This window comes from Clytia hemisphaerica, unplaced genomic scaffold, assembly GCF_902728285.1.
Source record: "Clytia hemisphaerica strain Z4C2 unplaced genomic scaffold, Clytia hemisphaerica genome assembly, whole genome shotgun sequence".
NCBI classification, from domain to species: Eukaryota; Metazoa; Cnidaria; class Hydrozoa; order Leptothecata; family Clytiidae; genus Clytia; species Clytia hemisphaerica.
The window spans coordinates 544,828-571,400 of NW_027103768.1; the positions used below are offsets into that span (position 1 = coordinate 544,828).

The following is a 26,573-nucleotide window of genomic DNA, read 5'->3' on the forward strand; positions in this document are numbered from 1 at the left end:
GAAATAAACTCCATGAAGTATGAATAATAGATGAAACTCTTCTTTTTTAACATCTTCATTCATTGTGGTTTACGCATCCAATAAAAATGACGACCCACAAAAAGAAAGATTCCAAAGCCTAAAGTCTTAGAAAGATCTTCTTTCATGTTTATACCCTTTTCAAAAGAATAAAGAAGGGCTTTACAAAGTCACTACTGATGAAAGGCCAAAACTTTAAAATGTCGGGTCAAAATTTATAAAAGGAAAGTGGAATTTGGAATCTAAAAAAGTAAATATTGTCGTTTGATTGTGCGACTTATTTCTTGCGTAAAAGAATTTAATCTTCTAATCGATGATTCGTGCGTGACATTATTTGAGATTGAGAGCCAATCAGAGGGCGTCATTTAAGTCACATGATTAAATGCATCCAGCATACATACACTTAACAAGCAATTACTGTGTCAACTCTACTGATAGCGAGGCGAGTTATTTGAAACGAAGTGCGAAATCTACTTCACGTCAACATACCTTGCAAAAGGGGGCTGGTGCTGACAAGAGGAGAAAAGTGTTGAAAACAAAAGAACAAAACGAAAGAAATCACATCACACACAAGACAAGAAAGTCGAGTTCTCTTTCACTCTATGATGAGATGAGCCTGATCGAGTTAAGTAAACATTGTAATAATGTAGAGATGGTGTCAAATTCAAAGTAACAAAAACAAAAACTTCATCTTGGAGATTACTTAACGATTGGTGTGCGAGCGAACAAGTTCAAAGAGATAGATCATCATTATCATCAAAAAAGATTTCGTACAACTCTCTTCAATATAAAGAAGATCACCTCTTGACTTTTCTATTCAGTCGATCTTTTGATTGCTTTGACGACTTTCTACTACACATTCTCATACATTCTTGCACTGGACATCAGGAGAGAGTGAATGCAGCACGTAAATGATGAGCACTGCAGCAGGAGACGATGAAGACACACATCAAGTGGTCTATAAATTCGATGACATCTCCAGCAACGAGGGAAGTTATACCAACAGTGAAAAAGTGAAAAAGACTAAATTATGTTATGGCTTGTTATTCTTGATTGTAATTGCAGCATTAGCGACTATTACTGCTGGAGTTGTCTTGTTGAGGAGTGCAAGGGAGAACCAGGAAGTTAGGAAATACGAGAGCGAATTTGCAGAAAGATCTGCCACTGTATCACCGAGTATCAGAATCTCCAGCACCGAGCCATCAGTGCAATACATGAGAAACATCAGAGACATTGATGATTATTGTGCACCTTCAGAAGAAGCTCAACGCATTCACCTTGCACAGTTTTTGCAACGTTGTCAACAGTTATACTTTCGAATTTATCCACATCAAGAGTTACTTGAGCGGAAAGATGAACCACAGAGTGTTTTGAACGGTATTGTCCATAGGTAAGCCACCCCTGTATCAATGATTAGTTGAAAAGTTTTAGCAAGTAGGGTCAAATGGAATCAAATGGGATGGAAAAGGAAATTCTAAATGCCATTTTAGGTGTTTTTTCGTAGTTTAATTTCATTAACCCCTGTGAGATGTCTATTTTTTTGCGGGTGTTGGTTTTGAATATGTGAAACTTGACGAGTAAAAATTTGAAGGTTTAGGGTCTCTTAGCTCATAGCGTGCATCTGAATTATGAAGAAAGTGAGACTCAAGAATGGTAGATGTCTTCAATACGTTCTTTTTAAAATTGATGGGTAATGAAAATTCAATTTTGCGTGGGTCAACTTTCGAACGAGGTGTGATTTTTTTCATCCTTCGAGAATTTTCGTCAATTTGATCGCATTTTTGACCTATTTTTTGCTGAGTTCAAGTTATAATGTATTGATACCAAGTCGTCATTTCTATAGCTCTTATCATCCTCGTTATAACGTCTAATTTGATATTCAAAATGTCTTTCCGTTCATCAGATATTAAGGGGCCAAAAATAGAAGAGAATGTTTATAGGGAAAATATATGTAGGACATCTTACACTTTCAATGAGTGTAAACGGGATAAGCCGATGGTTTCACTGCAGGAGTGTTGCTTCTCACCTTGTTAGTGGAGAGATACCCTTAAGAGATGAAAGTGTAATGTAAACAGCTTTTGTAGTTGCCAACCCGCTTCGAACCGGAATAAGAATGTGTTTGCCGTGGTTTCCAAGCTACTGAACTATCTACAGGTAGCTCTAACACTAGTTTTTAAAGCGGGATAGAAATCATAAAGGAGTTCAAAACTAGATTATTTAATCTATCTATCGTTTTCATTTCCATCTAGGTTTACACCTTACCTTCCGACACCATCGAAATTAAAAGAAACGACCGACCAGATCAACGAATTGAGAAAACAAATCGATTCAGTTCTATACAATGAAAGCGAAATGAAACCCAAAGAGAACCAAATGATTGCAAAGGTAAAAAGATACACCCAGAAAAATTCTTATTTTGAGTCCATGAAAAGGGCGGTTTTTAAGCTAGCTCGTAGTAAAAGGGATGAAATTTAAGCACTTTTTTGAAATATTGATTACAAGTCAGTGATACTTTAATCCTAATAAAGCCTCAAAGGCGGCAATCAACTTCTTGTAACCTTCTAACTCGTTTTGTGCAATTGAACAATGAACTTGATTGAACTAACATGTTGTGTTCCAAAGTTTTCTGTTTTTGAAAACAAGTGCCTCTTCACTGATCAACTTTGAAACTAAACTAGAAGCACTCTTGACATGATTGCTGTGATTCTACTCCAATTAACATAAACAGTTTATTTCGTGCCAAGAAAATATTTTAAAGATAAAAAGGTCAAAATTATTTAAAAGATAGTTGGTAAAATCGAAAAATTCGTGATCTAAACTAAACGATAACTATACTTTCCATTCGCCTGTAAACACTCCAATCAATGACTTTTCATTCCAGATCAAAGTTTTCCTCTCACAAATGATGTCCGTCAATTTCGAGTCCGGTTTTTATGACGGAGGGTGGATGTTTGGTCCGGAATACTTTTGCTTCAACCGAGTGTGCCGCTTGCAGGAGGAGATCAGTATTTTGACTTATTACTATCGCCCCAAGACTTACGAAGATTTGGAAACTCTTTACAATATATTTCTTCAATACAATCAAACCTTTCACCAAAACATGTAAGTTTCATCTCGATCAGCGAAGTTTGCAAGAAACACTAAGAACGATTCCAAGGGTTAAACTTTTTGATTTTAGCTCCCTTCGAGCATGACAAAAGGGAAAACTAAAGATCTCTACGAGATTATTGACTGTCAAAGATCTGTATCTTATATACTTGTCGAATATGTCATAAAGTTAAACATGCTATCTTTCCAACAGAGAGAATTTAAAGATAGGTATCAAAAGTGGAATGATCAAATCAAGATCAGCTTGCGAAGCAGGAATCAAAGCTTTTGAAGAAAATAACAAGGACATCTTATTCGCAGGTAAATGATGACATTCAGAATGTTTGCATGGATTTGAGTTGTGTGAGGAGTGAAGGGGTGTAAACAGACTACTATTTCAAAATAGGTTCATGACATAAGTTGTTCTATGATAAAAAGAAAATTGTAATGTTTTTTCTCACTTTCTTTTATAGGTGCCAGAAAATACCCGACCATGAGCCGCAATATTTTGAATTCGGTCTTTTACTCACAACTCGATAAAGACGCGGAGAAGAAATGGAGGAAATCGTACGGTCATTCGTCCGTCAGAACTTTATATAGTACTCTACTTCATGGCTTCATCTTCCCTGCAAGAAAGTACCACCGCTTTCTACAGAACGAATATCTAAGACAATGCCCACCGGACCACGTAGCAACCGGTCTTTCACACCTTCCGGTTATGTTCCAGTATCTTGATGGCAAACCGAACTTCACGAAACCAACTACAATGAAGCTACCTTTGACAGGTGGCAAACTGGACGGTAAAAGGTTGTACAGCCAAGTTTTGAAGCGATACACGACTTTAAATGTGACATCAGAAGAAGTACACCAAGAAGGAATCAAACAGCTGGATATCTTCTACCCAAAGGTATTATAATATTCAAGTGAAATTTACTCAAGGGGTTTAGCAGGGTTTTTCGAAGTATTTAAATCCGTTTTTTATCGCCTACTTAATAATCCGCTAAAGACACACCCTTTATAATAGATAGAAAAAATGGTAGGATTAAAAGAGTTGTGTGACATTTTAAGTTAATCTACATTTGGTTGGAAGGAGTTCAGAAGGGAAATGTGTGAAAATAAACATAACGGCCGAATGAAGGAAAGACCATTCGTTTAGAATCCAAAGAATTTCAAAACATGTATATGAGAAACCTTGTGACGCAAAACACAATTGATAGCAAAACCTTCACTTTTTACGATGTTATTCTTCGTAAAATCGGTATAGAGGACCCTCTTAAGAATGCGTTAAGTAGGTCCTATACTTTTTATTATTGTGCTACAGTAACGAGTTGTTTATACGTGTGATGACGTTCAAAAGTTTATCAGAAGATGTTTGAATGGCGGCCAGCCTCACATCCGGACAATGTTTTCTTTGGCTTAATATAATTCCGAGGCTAAAACCGTTGCATCGACTTCGCAATACGAGCTCAATTACCATGTCTATATAAGATTTAGTTTTCCAATTCATGTTCGTGTTTTTAAGCCACTCTTAGTAAATTTAGTAGGGCTTGAATCTTAGATTCCTTTATTCTTAAATTCATTCTATTCTAGCTCGTGAACATTGCTAAGAATTTAACTGGTTCAAAGACAGAGGATGAGGCCATCAGTAAAATCAAAAGTAAACTCTCCGCACCCAATCAATTCCATGGTCCGAAAAAATTCCCTGAAGTGGAGAGCAACGCTACAGCTTACGCTCGTTGCAAAGACGAGTTCAGTGCACGAAAATATTGTCCAATCAGATGGAAGAGCATGGAGAAATGGAAAAATGTAAGTCGGGGATTCGATTAAGCTTCTACCTCAACTAAAACAGTGTAGAAGAAATTTATATAAAAAAGGAGAATAGAACATTTTTTCTTGAAGTTCCCTTTTCAAAGAAGTCAAGTTTAGCTCTTTAAGAATATTCATGGATGCTTCAAATAAGTTATCCTGCTTGAATCTCTTACAGTATTTGAATCGAATCATGGCGATGATCCATCCCTTACTGAACGACGTCTTCCATTTCACCGGTGAAAAAGTCTCCGTACCGAACTGTCCGATCGAGATCCGTCCCCACTTCAACCCGACATTCAACTCGATGTACGAACCAAGCGACGCCGAATGCACCACACCAACCGTCTTCGCCCTCCCTTTCTTCGCCGACAAGTATGGACCCAAATTTCAAGAATGGTCCATTGCTGGCCACGAAGCAAGACCTGGTCATAATTTCCAAATACAAGGTAAACATCAACAACCTTTCTCTAGCTTTCATATTTGTCTCCTAAGAAATGGCCCTGATGAAAATGAAGTCACACAGCTTTGTTCTCAGTGAAAGTATCTATAACTTAATCTATAACTTTTTTTACAGGAGCCGTTGAGTTATTCGCATCACCATGTGGAGACAGAATCCAATCATTTTTCAACGATAAAGGTTTCTTTAGTGGATTCGTGGAAGGTTGGGCATCATACGCAGAAAACCCTGTTCTTTCTGATGACGTCATGCTTTATGAAAACAACCGTTTACAAAAACTTGGCATGTATAAATGGCAGGTAATTCCCGCTGTATTACAAGTTATACGTTGGACCGTTGTAAAATACCCTCCATTCTTTTACTAAATCTCGCAATCATTATCATTTCTTAAAGGTATGGCGCGCTATAAGGCTTATAATCGATTCTGGACTTCACAGCAAAGACGGACAGAATATGGATTGGGCATTAAATCTTCTAAAGAAATATGCTTTGGATGATGGGTCAGATTTCAGCCGGAAAGAAGTCATCCGCTACATGTCAGAACCCGGACAAGCGGCATCTTACATGATGGGCAGACTAGAGTTTATCAAAGCAAGAGCACGAGTGGAAAAAGAACTCAGACATCATTTTAACATCAAAGATTTCCATTATCAGGTTGGTAAATTTTGTTCATTGTTCAGTGTACACTCTGGCATAAACCATCGTAAAACAGCAGTGCCATCACGTACTGGCGGATTTAAGACAATAGAGCAAGTACGTCGGAAACATGCAGAATAGTGCAATGCTCGTTAAAAGACAATGAAATTACAATTACAAATCTCTTCCTCTGGCATGGTTTAAAACCACCTATGTGTGAATAAAGTAGACGCTTGATGATTAAGAAAGATATTCTTGAATATAAAGTTTTAATTTGGTGCCACAAAGTCAGGCATTTTCTATCTTTTGAATATGGATAACAAGCTAGAAAATTCTTGACAACAATACCATTTCTTATTCTACAGGTGCTATCAATGGGGCCAGTTCCATTAAGCTACCTTCCAAAATACATCGAAAGATATCTTGGCTGTCTGAAGGACCCTCTGAAGAAATACTGCGAATACCTCTTCACCCCATTGAAGAGTATTCCAAAAAGCAAACAACATAAGTCCACGCATGCGCACTACCCAAGACAATTGCGATACAAAGAAAGTGCAAGGTTCTTACTGTGAAGTGGTAGGAGTGGTTCGGATGAAGGGGCCAAGGTGAGGTGAACTTGTGGTGCCTGGCGCCACGAGGCCATCAAAGGATCAAGACTTGATCAAGATGGAATCATAGGGAACGAAATGATTATTGAATAACTTCAAAATGGAATAACAAATCACGAGATTACAAAAACAAGTCATTCATAGAAAGAAAAAGAATAGCGAAATTTCCTTGGTTTAATGGATATTTCCAAGAGTTGTACCACTATCACTATCACACGACAACCCGAAAAATAAATACAAGCATATTTCAAACCATTTTTTTTTTAATTAGAAAGTGAATATCCTACTTTCGTTTGTAAATATTATTTTCTGGTTTTCTACAGAAAGATTTTATCGTTCAGTGTAAATAGGGCTTCTATCTTAAGATGATGATGAATATATTTAGGGAAAGTAAATTTTTTGTGATGTTTTGATCATGTTTTACAGCTACTTGTTTTGTTTGAAAACTTTCTCTTCATCGTCCACGAATAATCACATGGATCATCTATGGGCGATTGAGAAACAATTATTTCAGAACGCCGAAATTCAGGTTCAAAACGACCGACCAAAATCGTTTTCACTTTTGAAACGTTTTGTCAAATAAACAGTTTAGAAGATTGGCCAAATTGAAAAATGTAAATTCATATGATAATATCCTAATTTGTTTAGTGAGGACCGGAAAATAAAATGATTTATTGGTGTCGATTCCTTCAAAAATATATTAGATATTCACTCGAGTTTTATATACAAGATAAAAAGTACAAAAAAAATCATATATCTACAATGCACACACTTGGATAAAATGACAAAATGTCAAAATATTGCAAAAAACTTTGTTTTCTTTGTACATTTCTTATATAACACACAATATACAGTCCCCGTCCTTTTGACCTTGACTTTGTCAAACTATTCAAGTTTGGACAATATTTCATCGATTTAAAACGTGATAGATTCAATGCATCCATCACCAAGATCCCCACCCTTACTAGAAGCAGCCAACAACAATTGTTTTAAAAGGTTTGATGTCAACTCTATCAACTCACCACGAGTTAAAAGTGTCGATAATAATACAAATCAAACAGGCGACATCGATCAGCAATCAATTGCCATACAAAACGAAAGGGTTATTCTGACTTACACATTCATGAAAATTTCAACATTCATTGCAATCAAAGGGGAAATCTAACTGACCTGACCGATGAGGTGGTTATTTTGCTTGCGTGATGATACGCAATGTATAGAAAGTATCCATCCACGCTTCAGGAGGGTCAAATAGTTTGGAAATGATGACTACTTGAAACCTTTCCAAGCGTGATTGGTTGAAATTCTCTTTCTGGTATTCTTTGCCGTCCTCTTTACGAATGAGCTTCAAATATCTAGAATGAAAGGAGCATATTGTAGGCGTCATCGAAAAGTTGAAAATTGAGGCTTTTTTAGACATGATTTCCACAAGTATAATAATAAAGTACGAACATCTTGTACTTACTATACTATCTAAAGACCATGAAAAACCTTATCAGTATTAACCCTTTCAGTCTCAAAGAATTGCCCTCCCGGCACCAACTTTACTATGCTCTACTCCCTGAAGGAAGAAGTTTCCAGATCTTTCGTAGGTACCATTGGAAAGATAGTGACATTTTCATGAAAATGGGCAATTTTGAATTTCAATTTCAAGAAATGCAGAGATAAAAAGGTTAAAGGATTTCAAAAAATAAAATCAAGAGGCATAGCGATAAGGTCATTTCAAAAGAGAAACAAAACAGAATTCATTAAAGTGCATTTTAAAAGATTTTTTCAACGCAATCAAAGCAAGGCTCCAGTGGGTTTCATTTTCAAAACGATTTAAGGCTAGAATTTCATCAGTTGTTTGCTGACAGAAAAAAAATCGAACAAATAAAATCCACTTAATATAAACTTGCACAGAGGAGGTATTTGTTGTCAAATATAGAATTTATACATAGGATCGTTTTGCAAAAATCGACGTCCGCAGAAGGGAAAGTTGAGTGTTCGAAGGTTGGGAGAATCAAACAGAAAGCAATGCAAAGATGTATTTTTTTTCTCATTCAAATCAGCCACCCTTTGAACGGGAAGTGGAAACTTACCACTCGGAAACGTAATGCCACCTACCTGTTAGATGTGACAAGTTCTTTATTAATCAAGTCAAGATAAAGATTGTCTTGGATTTCGTTAAGCCTTGCTTGAAGGAAGTTGAACATATCCACTTCCAACATGTCTAACACCAAGGATTTGCCAAACCTAAAGAATGATAAGAATCGAGAAAATGTGGCCTGAATCGCAGACCTAGACATACTTCCTATATAAGAAACTCTTTTCGCTAGATGATGAGCAGAAGCCTAGAAAAAAATGTGGCTCGTCGAGGTCAGAGGGCGAGAGTTTTAGAAATAATTGATGTAAAAGTTCATAATTTCTCATCGTTACAGAGGAACTGTCAAGCTGTTTAAAAAAGTTTTTCCTTCCAACGAGATCATGGGCTGTGACTTAGAAGGTAATCTTAAACAGGTATTGGCGCAAAAGTATTAAAGAGGGCGAAAAACGAAAAAAGGATGTCATCGCGAATCATGTGCTATTCATTCCACTGAATAAAATAAATTTCTATTTGATTTCTAGCGGTTTAAGATTGCAGCTTTTCTTGCACAAGGTAAAGAAAACAAGGTTTAATGTTGTCATGTATTCTCGAAACAAGTCTGGAACACGCATTAATAACAACACAGTAATCCCATCAGGAAGGAAAAGATCAATATTGTTTGACATGAAGAAAATATTTGACTAATTTTATTCCGTGTTTATGAGAAGGATATCTAAATATTTGATCGATTTTGCAATTTTGTCTCACGTCAATATGATGTATGATGCCATAACTTTTATTACTGATGTTTCTCTCTAAACAAAAAGCAATTAAAGTTTCAAAAATATTTCTCGTTTTAGTGCAAAGAACTTATGGCAGACTGTTTGGAAACAACAGAATATACCTCATGGCACCCAGTAACGCTTTTCTTAACGTTTCGTGTTCGACATCTTTAGGATTTAACAAGTTCAAATAATTTGTATCTCTGTACTTCAAAAATGTTACTGCTTGATTTGAACTGTCAATTATCAACGGCCACCTATAAAAGAACAGGATGTGAATAAAGCACAGGCCTTGTACCTCCACAATCAGTAATTCGTCAGCCCAAGGGTACTAGAACTGGAGAATGTCGAGTATGTGCCAGACCTTCAAAGAGCGACCCTTACAAAGACCGAACTATCCAAAAAAGCGACCCTGAGCGTGATCATTTTCGAAAATTTTCCAAATCTCTGAGGGCTTTTTGAGGTTTTCGTACCCTTAGAGAGACTTCAGAAGGTGAAAACTCCGAGTCGTAGACCCTTAGAGGAATGTCTTTTTACGTTAAAGTGCTTTAGAGACTTTACCGAATTTACCGTCCTCATATACCAAATTCATAATTTTTGCAAAACCCACTCCTTAAACGTTTCGTTATCTATCAATCAAGCTAGCGTGGATCTAAGAGTAATTGTTATTTTCAACCTTTGTAGGATCGGCTTTTTAACAGTGCCAAAAATTTGTCTCCAAAAGTATTTTCAAACCTCACATCGAATGAATTAAGGTTAATATACCATAGGATTTCTCAGTATTTCTGATGGAATCAAAATTTTGATTTCGAAACTTTCGAGATTCTAAAGACTTACTTTCCACTGTTTTTGACGACATCTCCTACATCCAGCATTAAGACTTGATCAAGTTCTTTGAAGTTACATTTGGCGATCCTAACATCGTCCTCTTCCCCACCTTAAAAGCAGAAAGAATTGGAAATGTAGAGAATGTAGACCTGGGTTGAAGTGGAATTCACGGCATTGATACACTCGAGGTGTGAAACTAGCTCTTGCAAAATTTTTTGCAGAGATCGATTTTTGCAAAACGATCCTATGTATAAATTCTATATTTGACAACAAATACCTCCTCTGTGCAAGTTTATATTAAGTGGATTTTATTTGTTCGATTTTTTTTCTGTCGTTTCTTGCTCTCAAAACTGTATCTAATTAAATCAATAAAAAGTTCAAACAAACCACCTACCTTCAACTTTCTGCTCACGTAAATGAAGTTTTGCTTCAAATAATTTCTTTCTGGCTTCTTCTTCGTTTCGTTGCGCTCGTGCTAAGTCTATTTCTGCATCATGGATAGACTGTAAAGAAACGATCAAGAAGACTAATGGAAACCTTAAAACAATGCAATTTTTATTTTCGACCAACGAAATGGCTGCAGCTGAAACATAAAATCATACTTCAGTAATACTGCAAGTTTACAATCTTTAATACATAGAAGACCACTACTCCCCGCAAGGAGCTCAACTCTAGTATTTCCCGAACTGTTCAGATACCTATTTGTAGTAATATGGAAAATCTCGCACTAAAGCCCCGAAAAACCTCCCCATGTAGGCAAGGGTAGCAATGAATAGTGCTAACCTGGAGAGTGACGTCAGTTCTTTCGAAGCCTTTAGCAACACATTCATCGTGTTCGTAAATTCTCTTGTTCAATTCAGCATATGATTTCTGAAGCTAAAGACAGATTCAAATACTTGTATTGAATGATAAATGCTATTAATTAGATGTAAGAACCCAATTTGACTTTAAATTTCTGAATGAATGGTCATCACCAACGATGACTTACCACTTTCTGTTTGTTCTGATGGTCTGTTTCCAAGTCTTTGATCTCATCTTCAATCCTAAATTAAGATCGGATTGAAAAATGATCTACAAGATCTCAAAATTTCCACAAGTAAGAAATTTATACTAGCTTATGGTATTTTTGTCTCGATCCTCCGTCCAAAATATAATTTCAACAAGCAAATATAGATGAGGACAAACTACTGAACAGTTATTTAGAGCCCTGGTGTTTCTTTTAGAATGTTTTAAAATTTTATCTTAAAACCGTCATACAACAGTCAATGTAGGTGGAATTTATGTTGGTCGTGGACTGCGATAACAGAGGTAAATGAGAGAGAAGTCATTATTATATAATTTACCTTTTCTTCTCCTTTTTTAAGAGAGCTTCTTCTTGGCTTTTGATTTGGTCTTCTTTCTCGTGAATTTGAAGAAGAAGTTCTTCTGTTTTTGAGTGATCCCATTCTTGAAGAATAGAAATAATTTCTGGCGTTGCTGCCACCTGAAATGAAGAATTTACCATCGTGTAGATCTACCTCTCCTTAACCAAAAGGAGACAAAAGCCTGTTAGACGAATACCGCTTTTGTACCGCGTTTTTAACAAGATTTGGTTAAGTGGAAAGGTACTGGCTGGTTTCATGTCTACTATATATTCATATAACAATCTACAATCACCCAATTTATATCTGAGACACTTCACATGGTCCCCCTTTCCCCCGCTGGCAGCGTTGAGTTCTTGGCCATTTCCGGACTCAAAACTGATAGTGGTGTCCGGGGGACGGATTTTTATCTTCCAAAAATGTTTAGAAATCTTCTGTCTCAAGATATTTGTTGGAGGATTGTAGCTGATGAATAAAAACAATAGAACAGTTCTAACTCCTAGACTAATTGATATTGTACCTGTTCAGGTAGAACGCCATCCAAATCAACAATCCTTGGGTCCCCTCCATTTGTCAATATTTTCTAAAAAAGCAATAATTCTTAAAAGAATTCACCAGTAATGAATCATTTTGAGAAGATTGTTAAGCAACACATAACCATGTAGTGGACTATTGCATTTCAAAGAAAGAATGAAACGGTGAGATTATGGTATACCAACTTTTAGAGAATCTACATGGCCACCAAAAGCGGCACGATATAAAGGTGTTCTGTGGAAATGGCCGATGGAATTGATGTTGGCACCATTTTCCAAGAGAAATGTTACTGTTTCTAAATCACCACCAGCACTGGCTTCTGATAATGCGCTAAAAGACAAAGTAAAGAAAATTTCTAAAAGGTGATGCTCTTTTGATAAATCATCTGACTACATAAATCTTACATTTGCATTTAATTTATCATTATATAACATACACAATAACCTACATCTAATCATTTAATTTGCTCATAACCATTCGCTTATTCTATTCCCAATAGAAGGAAGTATCGTTAGAAAACAGAGTTGGTTTTACTTTTTTGTTTGCATACACTAAACAGTCAAGAGAAGAATCATGAAATCGTATCATTAACTTTCAGCATCTCGCTTAAACATCATTGAGCAGTAGGCAGGAGCCTCAAACCCTGACCTGTTTGCATTGGCATCTTCACATTCAATAAATTTCATTCTCGTTCGTTTGATTTTTCGTTTCATTGTTTCAGGATCATCATTGGAACATATGTTTCTGACATTCCCCTCAACCTAACCATACAAATAAGCACAAAAAGAAGATACAGTTTTGCAATCTAATCCTCAGCTGAAAATAACTGCAAAGAATTTTTTAGGTAGTAGGAAAAATATTCTTCTATAAAATATCTTTTCTCTTTATTCTTCGAGAGAAACAATTTAGGGATGTTAAAAAACTTTATCTCATACCTCTTTTAATATTTTCTTCAAATCTTGTAATTCTCCATCAAAAGCAGCTTCGAGGAATGTTTTGATCCATTTCTTCTCTTGAGCTTTCCTTCTTCTTTCTGCATCTTCTTTTTCTCGTCTCTTGTTTTCCTCCTCTTGTTCTCTTCGAACAATATCCAGCCACGCCTTTATATAAAATGAAAGTCAACTTCAATGTTATTAGTAATCATATGTTTCGATAATGAAAGGTCATTAGTAATAAGCTGAATTATCGAGGGGTATAGTATTTATGAATGAAATAATCCAGGCATCCAAACCTCTTTTTGTATATTTTCTATCAGTAGCTCATAATCTTTCTTTTCTTTCTTCTTCTTCAAAAGTTTGCGCTTTGCCAAAAATCCTCTTATAATTTTTTGTATCTTGATAGCCGCCAACGTTTCTTTGGATGGTTTGGGTGGGGATGAAGTTTTTGTTTTGCTGGATGACTTTTTCAACACTTTACCTTAGTAATAAAGATGATAAAGATCTGTAAAGATAGTTAATTTAACTTTAGTAAGATACAAGACAATTATGTCATACGCAACACAAAAATAAGAGGAAGTAGCAAAAAACTACAGCAAAAAACTGCTCCGAAGTGATAGTGCTAGTGCAAAAAGAGCACTCCTCTTGTTTCGAATATTGAAATTCTCCGGATACATCACATATGCGCACTGAGGTTTTAATGAAACAATAGAGAGTTTCCAAACCTAGGTCAATCAGCTGTGTTTTAACATTCTTTTATTTGAAATCTCTATTGATAAACATCTTTTGTGAAAGTTGTCTATTATGCTTAAACCTAATAAGCAATTCCCGGTGGGGGTTACTAGTGGCCGCCTATAGCAGTGCCTATAGACCAAAAGTAAGGCCTAAAAGCCTGGAGCTGTCTATTGTGTAGACTAGGATTGAAGACAAGATATACTCCCTTTCGTTTTTAAGATCATTTTGATTTGTCGTTAAAAATTATATTCCGTAAAGTAACAAGATTATTTATGCTTTTGTATTATATTCCTAAACGAAAATTACAGTAATACCTTTTTAGAATTTTGAGTGTCGATGAAAATAAAAAAAAATTGTTAATTCTATTGACAGGACGAAAAATGTTCAGTTTTTACTAAGAAGGTAGGAAATGGTGTAAAATGGAGGACTGTAAGTTTTGATCTCGATCCTCAGCTTGTTCATCTTCATTTTCAATTTTTTGTAAGATGTAACTTCATCGGATCTTTTTGTTACTAATTACGTTTATAGTATTTGCGTTTTGTTTCATTGTTTCATTATTGTGATTTGTAAATAATAAAAAAGTTTTAATTATCGTTAAGTCTTTGGAACAAATAGACTAGGTACACAATTATTTTTCTACTTGTAGAAATAGTCTGACACAGGACACCCTGCATGAGAAAAATAAATAACTTTACCTGGAGATTTCGCATTAGCAGGTGATGCTTTTGTTGTAGTGGCCTTCCTGATATTTTGTTTAGGAGCTATGGTTCCTTTCTTTGCATTGGTTGAGTTTGTAGTTGTTTTCTTAGGTGGCATGTTAAGTTTATTTTGAACTGATAAAAAAGTAGATAAATCAACCAACTTAAGAGAATTCGTTTTTGGGAAAAGAGTTCATTTTGTGATTCCCACAAATTTCTCCAAAATCCTTATACTGTCAACTAGTCTGCAAAACTGGCAATGAAATATAGTAGAACAAATCCTACATCTTGAATATTTTTTGACGATGGGTTTAGGTAAACTTTTTGATCGCCCAGATCCTGGTTTCATCTAGTAAGGATGTCAGAAAAAAGAATTAAAGAAAAGACAATCAGACTGACAATAGAAACCTTTTTTTACCAAGTTTGTTTGCATCTAAGCTTGTTTTCTTCTTTTAAGAAAAACACATCAGAATGGGAAAGTGACCCTAGGATTGTTTCTTGTGACATTTAGCAATCATAAGAAATTAAAAAGTTGTTTAAAATTTCAAAACAGTTCTTTAGTCTCAGCAAGTTGGGTCTTGAAATGGAGAATTGGAATTACTTTTTGTTATTTAAAAGTTTTCAGTTTTGCATAGTTGAAGCTAACCAAACAAAGCCTGGTTTGGTCTGACGGAAAATCTGTTAGCTGCAGGACTAGAAACTGTTTGAACTTGCAAAGCGTTTTTTAAAAGAAGTGTTCAAAACTAAAAGTTAAGCTCAAAGGTTATCCTAGCATTATACACACACATAAATAGAAAATAACTGATATCTAATTTCAGAATAAATATATTGATCTGGCCAGCTAGGGTGCATGCAGTATGCATTACTGATAAGTGAGAATGAGGATGAAATGCATTAACCTGCTCTGCCTCCCAAATCTCCTGAGTGAATATAGTTGGACAGGTGTGCTAACAGTGAAAGTTCATTACAGTAGTTATATATGGTCTCTGTTGCAGTGATGTCTTATAATGATAATATAATGATTAATAATGATGATTATAAACTAGTCTCATAGCTTAATTAGGATATTGATAAAATTCATACTAAATATTAGGTGCGCCATAAAAAAGTTTCTCTCTTTTTCTTGGTAATTTCTTTTACTTTCTAAAGGAATGAATTCTTTTTTAATGAACTTAAATTTCGATGGGTCATTTCAAAGTTGAATTTCAATGAAAAAAAAATTCCGTAAAAACAAATTAGAATATTGTTGTTAAAGGTTTTAGCCTCTTTTGAGACTTTGGCTTCAAAATTTATGAGTTTGTAAAACAAATGCCCTGCCTCAATCATGCAAAAAGTGCTTGCTATTGCCAATTTTTGAAAAAATATTAAGGTTGATTTTTGTGGAACGAGCGTTTGAGCCCCCAAAGTGCACGAATAGCAAGTGGAGTATCCTTTGCCAAGATCCGCATATGCAAGACGTAAGAATTTGGTTATATATGCTTGATCCGATCAAAAAGTCAATTAGGTTACCGCATGAAATATCACCTCTTGCTAAACGAAAGCCAAAATATCACTTTTGCGAAACAAAAAAGAAAAGTGATGAATCAAAAAAGCTCTGAACCATTTTCGCCGCAAAAATAAACATCTACTGCGTTGGTTGCTACTGTGTGGTCTTTTGCTATTTTCTTTGGTTTTTATTAGTTGTCACAACAAGAAATGGTTGCTGATGAAGTTTTGTTTTCATTTTGTTGGTTTGGAATGAGAGATGCAATCTCTTGAAAAAAAAAGGGTCAACTTTCAAAGCTAGCTAAGCTTCAATTTGGCCTGTATATTTACATAAATTGTAACAAGCAGGCAAGTCACCGAATATTTATGGATAAATCTGACCATGTTATACCTGAAAAAATTAGATAACTTACAACATCAAAAAGTTTGTTAACTCACTTTAATAATGATGGTATGCACCCAATGGTTGAACTGGTTAGCTTTGAGCTAAAAATTTAAGCCTGGAGCAAAATTGATTAATGATAGAATTTCCCTTGCCCTTGGTGTTTTTTCTACTGGTTAGTGACAGTTAGTGAAAACATTTCGTGGGGAAAATTCTGATGCGACTAATTTCCAACTTTTTAAAAGCTGAAAAACCAATCACCACAGCAGATATGAAGAATGATAACTTTTGAAAATGTTTATCACATTGAATATGGGTGTAACCAATTAGAAATCACCTTGCATATGCAGATAAAATTTGTCTTGAATTTGGAGATTTTCTTCAACGTGCGTTTAAAATGTGAAAATTTTGTGAATTTGGACATATTTTCTAACACATGCGTTGAAAAAATGTAGAAAACTTCTGTTGTCAGTTGAAAATTTGAAAGATTGTTTCCAGTATGCGACATTTTTTGCTTTTGCAGCATTGGAATATATAAAATGGCTTCTGTTAGGAGAATTTTTACCTATCCACATTCATTTGGATTATGAAATTGTTTCCCTGTTTTGGCATGTATTTTTACAAGAAATACATCTTTAGGATACTATAATTTAATTCAGCCCGTACCAAAACACCTCATAAACATATAATGTATGTAAGCAAGAAAGAGTAAAGAAAGTAACTCAGATTGGTCTGGAATACTGGATCTCAAACCGTTCCAAATGTAAAAGGGCCCATTCTGGAAATTGCGGCTTGTGAGGTTTGAGATCTGCTGCCCTCAACTTTTCCCAGTTAAGTTGGCGCAGCTCCGACGTAACATTTCCCTCCTTTCCAGACTGGAAAAGGGCCCTTAGAATGAATTGCAATTCAATGTAAGCTTGTCTGACGTCTGAGCAGTCAATTTCAAATATCAAGGATTGTTATGTTATGCACTGTTTAGGTTGTTGCACCATTTGTAATTTTAGATGTCTCTAAACTAAAAAGGCAAGGTGGTGTCCCTGCTGGCAGCTGGACTATTTTACTTTAGTAGATTTAGACAGGCAGCTGACGACATCTAAAATCTGGACGACTTTGGGACAAACGTCGAGTTGATTTTCCTTGTTCTCATATATCTACTGATCCTAAAAATTTTACTCAGCGTCCAAAAATTTATTTAACGGACATGTCCGGTAGTAATTTGTCAAATGATGACGTCACCACCAAAAGTGAAAATTTGATTTCAGAATATAATAATGATATATATACCATTCGACGCATTTTTCGATCTAGATTCTAAATCACATCAGTCTCAATAGGTAAAAATTTAGATTTCACAAGTTATGACTTAAATTTGACATGTGATTTCGGTCAATCATGACCCTCTCACCCCCTAAAAATGTCAAATTTCAACGTCATCAAATCGAAAAACAATTTACACCATTCGAAAGCTCGTCAAAAACTATATAGAAGACAATTAAACTGTAATGAATCAACGGATCCTGCACTAATGTACTTTCCAGTTCTCTCAAAGGTAACGAATCGAGTGGGGATTGAACCCACGACCTCTCGCTTGCCGGGCGATTGCTCTCAAAGTTAGCAGGTTGGTTGGAGATTGAGCACTGACTGTGTCTCAGTTCGTAGCAATTCCATTGATTCGTAGGATTCAGGTACCGGATGGTGTACATTGAGCATGTGCTCCCCTCGTCTACTACGAACTAGTGTAATAGCAACAAACCGATAGCACAGTTGGGAGAGCAATCGCCCGGCAAGCGAGAGGTCGTGGGTTCAATCCCCACTCGATTCATTACCTTTGAGAGAACTGGGAAGTACATCAGTGCAGGATCCGTTGATTCATTACACATTAATTAGCAATACGCACTTGATTTCACAATTAAACTGGTATATTTGATTTCTCAGCCTAACTCGAGAAAATTGAGATCGTAAATCTTAAAAAATGAGGCATTTTTTCAAAAATGACGTCATAGAAAAGCTATGTACCTCAATAACTTTTCACATTCAAATTTTTACTTATTAAGATTGATGTGATTTGAAATCTACATCAAAAAACGCTTCGAATGGTATATAAAACTTTTGAAATTCTGAAATTTTGCAACATCAATTTTTCACTAGACTATACCGTGACTATACACTTAAAAAATCTTTAAATAAAGATGAAGAAGAGCTGTCTTTTGAATAGAGAGAAGGGATGGTGAGGGAATGTCAAGAATACAAATATCTGGGAACCTGGCTGAATCAAAAAGGTAACTTCTCGAGACAACTCCAGGAAATAGAACAGAGAGTAGGAAAGATAGCAGGAGTCATAAACTGCCACGGCCAAAAAGCAATCTCAATGGAATTGGCAACAAAGTTATTCCTGTATATGGAAACAGGAACAAACTCAATCTTCAGAGACGTAGAGCTATGGCCAACACTCACAAAGACAGAATGGGAGAGACTTGAGTCCATACACACCTCCAACATCAAAAAGTTTCTTGGACTCCCAGTTACAACACCCAGCTGGGGAGTTCTAGCAGAGACAGGTATCTGGCCAATAAAGGCCAAGATAAATTACAAGAGGCTAATGGTTCTTCACAACATAGTGAACGGCAAAGAACGCCTGGCAAATACTATTGTTGAAAGCCAAATGACAAGAAAGTATGATGAAGAAAGCTGGTACAGTGCAACATGGAGGATAGCTGAGAAACTAAAGATACCAGGGGAGCTAAGAGGATTACCCAAATCAAATTGGAAAAGACAAGTAAAGGAGGCAACAAGAAAGGAGATTCAAGAAGAAGTGAGAAAAGAAATAAAGACGAAAAAGAAATTGAGATTCCTGACAAACTTTGAGGAGAAGACCTATCTCAACGTCAACACTCAAGCAGATGCCAATCTACTCCTGAGAGTACGCTTGAATATGATCAAGGCAAAAGCAAATTATGGCGACAAAGGGACCTGTAGATTTTGCAGTAAGGAGGAAGAAAGTACAGAGCATCTAAGAAGAGAGTGTGAGGAGATTGATGCTGAAAAAGTAACAGTGGATGAAATCAAATCAGGCAACCAAGAAAGCTTAAAGAAAGTTGTCAGGAGATACAGAATGGTTGAAAAGATGCTCCAGGCAGAGGGAAAAGGTGGCGATGCCATCCACGGAAAATCACGGAACTAAAATACGACGTAGTTATAGGTCTCGCACTCTTTTATTAACAATTTATAAAAGTGCCTATCAAAACAAAAGATAGAGAGGACCACGCAGAATCGCAGAAGTAAATTGAACCAAAATAGTACCTGTATATTTACCTACGATGTACGATACGAGCAACACCGTCAGGACCAGGGAACATTTTGTGTCAGAGCAGTCAGAGGCCCTACACAATGACATAGGCCCTGAACTTGTCTGCACATGGCTTCTTGACTCCTAGGAGTTGTTTACCCAAGAAACAGTCAAAGTAGATATACCGTTATTAGTATAACCGGGAAATCTTTTAGAAATGATCTACTTTGTCTCAAATCTTGGAAAGACTATACCTTAAAGGTACAGGCGGAATCAGGATATATAGACCCGTGTGTGGAGCAAGCTTAAGTTTTAGCTCTTCAGCTCTCGAATGTTATTGGTCTAAACTCCATCCAGTCTACTCTTGTCAAGATAGATACACATATACAACATACAAAACTGTTTATTTTCAAGAAATGCTGGTACAGTTTTGGACAGAAAAAATCAGAAGTGAGTGTTGTAGAAGTTAAATTTATCCCTAAAAAGCCATTTTTTACGACAAGACCTTTCTTAATTTTTTGATGTTAGAGAACCTGACCTGTGTTGTGATGTGATTGCATCAGTATAGCTTTGTAAGTTGGTTTATATGTAATAGACCTTTTGGCTACACTTAAACTGCGAGGTTGGCAAACAATATCATATTCCAGGAGTCTCCAAGTGCAAGTGATGATGCAATTGAAATTTTTCAATCTCCTGACCCAGACGGGGGTTCAGTTATTATCAGTTGGGGTTAGGGTTGGAGCTCAAGAGTCACTATACAAGGCCAAAGGCCTGGGCATTCGTACACCAGGCGGAGACTTAACTTCGAATCCCACTTGGTACGAAAATGATTGACAGGTATGAAACTCAGTTAGAAATGAGAAACTAAGTCTCAGAAAGTAAAAAAAAAGGTAAAGTGAAAGATAGGAAAGGGAAAATAGGCCGTCGCGCTCTGAGCATTTAGCGAAATGTCTATGAGCATCCCGCCAGCACCTTGAACTGACTACCCAATTCCCCTCACATGGCATGGGTTGACCCGGGCAAAGGAACATTCACTTGCCAAGTGAACTGCCATGAGTGGGAATCGAACCCTGGCCTCCTGCACAGAAGCCAAGGTTGACTACCACTATACCACGGCACCTATAAAAAATTGCTGCACGCAAGCAGTTAAGCTGTTAAGTCCCGCAAAAGCCGGACAAAAATCAGTTTTTTGCAGTTTGCAAAAAAACGCCACATAGAAGATCTTTCAAATTCAGTATGTGAATAGAGCAGTAAAAAATACAGCTTTTCTATTTTGCCTTTTTTTTGTGCAAAAGTTCTAGGAATGAAAATAAAAGGATAATGATAATTGAATACTATCCACTGATGATCCGCGACACTATCGTAAAGCTAGAATCGCTTCGCGTACTCTTCGCTTGAGAAAATGATTGACAGATTAAATTTCTCGGCTCAATCCTCGGACCGTGTTAAAAATGGTAGACTCAGCTGTGACAGATCATTTTGATGGAAGTTGTTGGAATGTTTACAAGACTCTTGACAGAAAATCCTATGTTTTATTGTCAATGATGACAGTGCCGTTATTAATTTTGTTAGATCCGATATATTGATGTTTGTAAGTGCACTTTATAGTTTTGATTCCCATTGAAGAATCATATTCTGGTTTTCATGTTATTAGATGCTGTTTTAGAGCTTTAGAGCTAGCCTGCTTGGGGCAGCAGTAGGGTTGGGAGCTTTGATATTGTCGAACGTATCCGAAACTATCTTGACAATGGTGGGTTTGCCTGTGGTGTATTTGTCGATCTACAAAAAGCTTTCGACACAGTTGATCACGAAATTTTACTTGAAAAACTCGATCACTACGAAGTCAGAGGCATTGTCAATGACTGGTTCCGATCTTACCTCACTAACCGCTTCCAGTATGTTTCTCTTGCAGGCTCAAATTCCCTTTTAAAACCTATCTACCATGGAGTTCCTCAGGGTTCAGTCTTGGGTCCTCTGCTGTTCTTGTTGTATATAAACGATCTTCACCGCTGTATAAGAACCTCGGAAGCATATCATTTTGCTGATGATACTCATTTACTAAACTTTTCAAAAACCGTATGGAGTCTTTGTGGAAGGGTTAATGCTGATCTCAGAGTCTTAGTCAGTTGGCTTAATGCCAACAAAATTTCCTTGAATATGCTAGCAAAACTGAGTTTGTTATTTTTCGTTCCCCTTGGAGACAGATGGACTGTATTCCAAGAATTAAGCTTTGCGGAAAATTCTATCACCAAGTAAGAGTGTGAAGTATTTGGGTGTTCACCTTGACAATCATCTAAACTGGAAGGTTCATACTTCTTTCGTTGCAGCTAAATTGAGAAGGGCAAACTTCGTCACTATGTTCCAAATCACATCCTTCTAAACATTTATCATGCAATTTTTGCCTCTCATGTTTGCTATGCTAGTCAACTCTGGGGACTGTGTGACAATACTGTCACACATAGAATTCTTACTCTTCAAAACACTGCACTAAGACTCATGACCTTTAGTGAGCCATAAACTTCTGCCACTCCCCTGTTTGCTAAGCTTAAATTACTCAAAATCTTTGATCAGGTGAAAATAATGAATATCTTATTTATTCATAAATACCTCCAGGGTAATCTTCTGTCTGATGTCCTATCAACACTTAATTTTGATGAAATTGATCACAAAACTGGCACCAGGGGCAAAGCTATTAAACTACTAAAACTTTCAACGGTCAAAACCACAAATTTTGGACTCAACTCTTTCTCTCGTCTTTCGTCAAAACAATGGAATGAGTTACTAATAAATCATCCGGGCACTGATTTTCACAACCTTAATACTGATGAACTAAAATCTTTAGCTACAAAATTCTATTTAGACAAATACAAAGCTGAAGAGGAATAATCTTTGTGTGTGTGTGTGCATGTGTTTCTGTTCGAATGTGTGTGCGTGAACTTAGTGTGTTTTCCCAAAAAGTAAAAATATTTCTTATATTCATTATTTTGTTGTTACTATTAATATTGTGATGATCGTTTATTCATTTTTTCTTTAATTCTGTAACAATTTTTCAGTTTCTTCTAGGTTCCCCATTGTATTAGAGAAATCTTCTTTTTTTTTGTAAGGGGTTATCCTGCTGCGTTGCAGCGAAAATATATTCAATTCAATTCAATTCAATTTGTCATTTAAGGTCTGTAAATTACATGCTATAAGTACCTATTTGTGAATGACAGCATTCTGCCGTGTCTCGTTGGCATAATTGGTTTAGGCATTGGGTTTGTAAACCAAGTGCCAAGGTTGCTTGCATTTGGTAGTTCAAGCTGAGGAAGTCATTTGATTTGAGTTAATGACTGAATGAACGAACAGGGTGATTTCCAAGCACTTTTCTACCACCGTTATTCGGTGGCAAAAACTCAATTTCGAATTAAGTTTTAAAACTCAATTTTGTGAAGAAAAAAATGTGAATGTGATTTATAGACACGCCTTTTTAATAGAACAAGATCAAATGAGATCCACTTGGAACTGGGCATTTATATCATAGACGAGCTTTGCATATTTTAGCTGTAAATTGGTGTAAATAAGATCATTTTCTTCGTTTACTTGAAAATTAAATCTCTACAATCGGAACTTAGAAAGGCCATCATCATGGAAGCTTTAAAGTTTTTTTTGTGCTGATAAATAGGAGCATCTTTTGATTTATAGACAAACGTTATCAAACGATCCATTCGCAAGTGGGTATTATATATTGTCCTTTGCATATTTCTGTTTATATTTTAGCTGTAAATAGGTGTAAATAAGATACATTTCTTCGTTTACTGAAAACTACCGTGACTCTTATCGTTTATTGATTTTATGATTTATTGCTAATTTAGCAAATTATTTGATACATCAAAAAAAGGTTTGTGTTGATAGAAAGTATAGTTTGGTTGTAATGAAACTTTAAAGTCCTTATTTCAAATTTACCTTCTTCAACGATATGGAAATGAGATTAGTTTATTTAGTTCAAAATGAAATTATTGCTTAATCGAAAGATAAGGACTAGTACTCTTGGGTGCCTAATAAACGTACAGACCAAAATAAACGTACAGGGGGGAAATAAAATTGGAATTAATAAACGTACAGGCTGAAATAAACGTACAGGCGAGAAATCAGAGCTAAAATAAATAAACGTAAAGACTAAAATAAACGTACAGGGAAAAATCTACCAATTTTTCAAAAGTAGAATTCAAATCAAGCGCTCGAATTTATAGCAAAACGTTCGAATTTACTCGTGTAACATATTTGAAATCTCCCACAATACGTTCGAATGTAATTAACAGCCTTTCTACATCTTACTTGAACAAAAAATAACAAATTCTTTCCAGTATGAATCGGGCGATATTGGGTCAAAATAAATAAACGTACAGGAGGGATAAACGTACAGGCGAGAAAATTCTTCAAAATAAATAAATGTACAGGTCCTAATAAGGAGCGTACAGGCGGGAAATCTGACAAGGAAAAAATAAACGTACATGTACGTTTATTAGGCACCCAAAAGTAGGCTTTTAAATCGAAATATGAAAAAAAAAACATTGTGGAACACACGCTGGAACGAAGAAGACCAAATTAGTGGCAAAACAAACAACAGAGTTCTTACGTCTGTTGGGGAAACACAATATTTTGATGTAGTAACTGGTGTCCTACAGGGCAAGCCACTTGCACTTTATCTGTTTATCCTAGTCCTGGACTATGGATTCACAATTGAAACGTCCCTGTTTAGAAAACCAACTTTTCTTTTTTAGAATATACCTTACAATCTAGTTTTCATATTTGTAGAAACTAAATTGCTGACGTGTGGAAAGGAATTTCGGCATGACTGATCCTTTTGTTTCGATAATAACATCAAAGCAGGAATTAATTCTTCTTGTTTCTTTCTTTCCTTTTTCTTTCTTATCAGTTCACGCTTTCACTCACAACTTCCAAAGCGTGGTTAGCTCAAGCGGTTAGATCGTCTGTCTCATATGCATGGAACTCCGAGTTCGATTCCAATGGATGTCCAATTTTTCTTCAATTCTTCAATTTTCATTTTTTAATTCTCCTTCTTTTATAATGAAGGTCAATCAAACAAGTAGCTAGCTTATATTACCTCCGCTCTATGTCTAAGGTTTAGATAAGCTATGATAGCATCACTTAATAAGAACTTTTTTAAGTCTTTTTTTCTTCAATCTTTTTTTTGCCACAAGCGATTATTCTGCGTTTGCTGACTGACAGTTTCACTTTCACTTTCACTACTTTCACTTTCACTTTCAGCCAGCGAGTGAGCGAGAGATTCTTTGTAAGAGAATCGTCAAATAACTTCTTTCAGAATCATTGAACTTTTCGTTTTATACTTTAAAGGCAGAATAATAATTGATTTCCGGGTCAAAATGTTTGACACTTGATCCAATCGCTTGCTTATGTTTCTTGCGTGGTCGTTATTTGAATTTCAGTATTCAATGCTTATAAAATATGGTTGTTATAAGGGTATTAAACTCCTCACTAGGAGGGAACAGATCATAGATTCGAATTGAACGCATAATTACTAATAGCATTGATATTAACATTACATAACGCGTCGATATCTCTTCACTCTAATGAAAATACGATACAAAATTAAAGTGATGAGAGAATCACAAAAATAAAATAAAAAAAACAGGGACGTTTTGAGTAAAGAAGAAGCAAACGTCATCCCTAGGTCTTCATATAGTTGTTTAGGAGAACGCGACGCCCTATTGAATAACAAATTACTCAACATACATTAGTTTCCCTTAGCCAATAAAAGCGTGATAAATTATCTTGTCTCTAGGTAACTGTTGTGGAGTAATTAGTTATTAAATAGGCTGTCGTGTTCTCCAAAACAACTATTGCTGACCTTGATTGACCGGGAGAAAACCTTTTCTATAAATATAATTTAGCTGAGGATTTTTAAAAGACGGCATTCAAAGTCAAGCAAGATTGTTAAGAAGTTGTGATTGGAAGTTTCTGTAATTAGACAACATGACAATGGTTTGTCATATTTTGTCATAACAAAGACAAACTCAGGAGGTCAGGTAAATTGTGTTTGAACAGTTTCAAAAATTCAGTACTGGGTGTGTGACATTTTTGAAGGCTCACACAAAACTGTCTCATAGAAACAGAGCACATTGTGCATAATGTCTATATTATTTATATGGTTAAGCCAGATATATCCCCTAAATAATGCATTATTTTTTGCCTAAATTGACTTACTATATCTCAAGTTATACCCAGAAGTAAAGTGTGACAAAAAATGACTTACTTTATAGATGACATATTTCAGTTTTTTTTACCCATAAAGTAAGTCATTTATTGGCATAATCAACACCGAAAGTTTTTCATATTTTACTACTGGATGATATAGATAGGAGGTATGAAAACATGGATTTATGTTTAAATTATTTTCAGCAGTTGATTGTGACAGAGAGTGACATACTTTGAACATAACAAGGGTAGTTAGTCATTTATTGTCACAAAGAATGACTTCATAAATACATTTTTGAAAAGCTGATAAAATTTCCTATTACCTGTCAAAATTTCAAGGCTTGTAATTAGTTTGAGTAAATTTTTGTCCATTTTTTGTGTTCTAAAAAATGTCACACAATTTTTGAAACTGTTCGTTTGGTCTATCTTTCTTATACAAACCTCAAACTTGACTATTTGGAAGCGCCAAATATTTTGCCATCCAATCAGCGTGATTTTATATCAATTGTTTTATTTCGTCCAATCAAATCTTGATAATCTAATTCTGTATCAAATTCCCGCTTTTGTCTGAGAACTAAAGAGAGGAAAAGTCCAACCAACCGGCTGTCGTGCAAGGTGCTGAAAAACCATTGGATAATGGATAATGCGTCA

The 26,573-nt window shown here is 35.7% G+C and overlaps 2 protein-coding genes and 1 non-coding gene across 3 annotated transcripts; 2 read left to right on the forward strand and 1 right to left on the reverse strand.

Annotated features, from left to right (window-relative positions):
• The first annotated feature begins 169 nt into the window (after nucleotides 1-169).
• On the forward strand, nucleotides 170-7,010 carry LOC136805718 (uncharacterized). The gene is made up of 10 exons (XM_067062264.1): nucleotides 170-1,408; nucleotides 2,268-2,403; nucleotides 2,900-3,120; nucleotides 3,320-3,426; nucleotides 3,579-4,012; nucleotides 4,696-4,911; nucleotides 5,090-5,360; nucleotides 5,489-5,670; nucleotides 5,765-6,025; nucleotides 6,373-7,010. Exons 1-10 carry the CDS (start codon nucleotides 930-932, stop codon nucleotides 6,577-6,579), a joined length of 2,514 nt encoding a protein of 837 aa, XP_066918365.1. The 5' UTR covers nucleotides 170-929; the 3' UTR covers nucleotides 6,580-7,010.
• A 285-nt stretch (nucleotides 7,011-7,295) lies between these two features.
• LOC136805724 (IQ motif and ankyrin repeat domain-containing protein 1-like) lies at nucleotides 7,296-14,715 on the reverse strand. Its single transcript, XM_067062270.1, has 14 exons — nucleotides 14,551-14,715; nucleotides 13,417-13,601; nucleotides 13,121-13,285; nucleotides 12,834-12,946; nucleotides 12,371-12,515; nucleotides 12,172-12,234; nucleotides 11,634-11,773; nucleotides 11,279-11,333; nucleotides 11,074-11,166; nucleotides 10,685-10,793; nucleotides 10,300-10,399; nucleotides 9,585-9,719; nucleotides 8,722-8,850; nucleotides 7,296-7,970 (listed from the first exon to the last, which is right to left on the reverse strand). The coding sequence occupies exons 1-14, from the start codon at nucleotides 14,669-14,671 to the stop codon at nucleotides 7,802-7,804; spliced, it is 1,722 nt and encodes a 573-aa protein (XP_066918371.1). The 5' UTR covers nucleotides 14,672-14,715; the 3' UTR covers nucleotides 7,296-7,801.
• Nucleotides 14,716-18,169: 3,454 nt separating this feature from the next.
• On the forward strand, nucleotides 18,170-18,242 carry Trnaa-ggc (transfer RNA alanine (anticodon GGC)). The gene has a single exon. It is a non-coding gene; the product is annotated as a tRNA-Ala (tRNA).
• The last annotated feature ends 8,331 nt before the right edge of the window (nucleotides 18,243-26,573 follow it).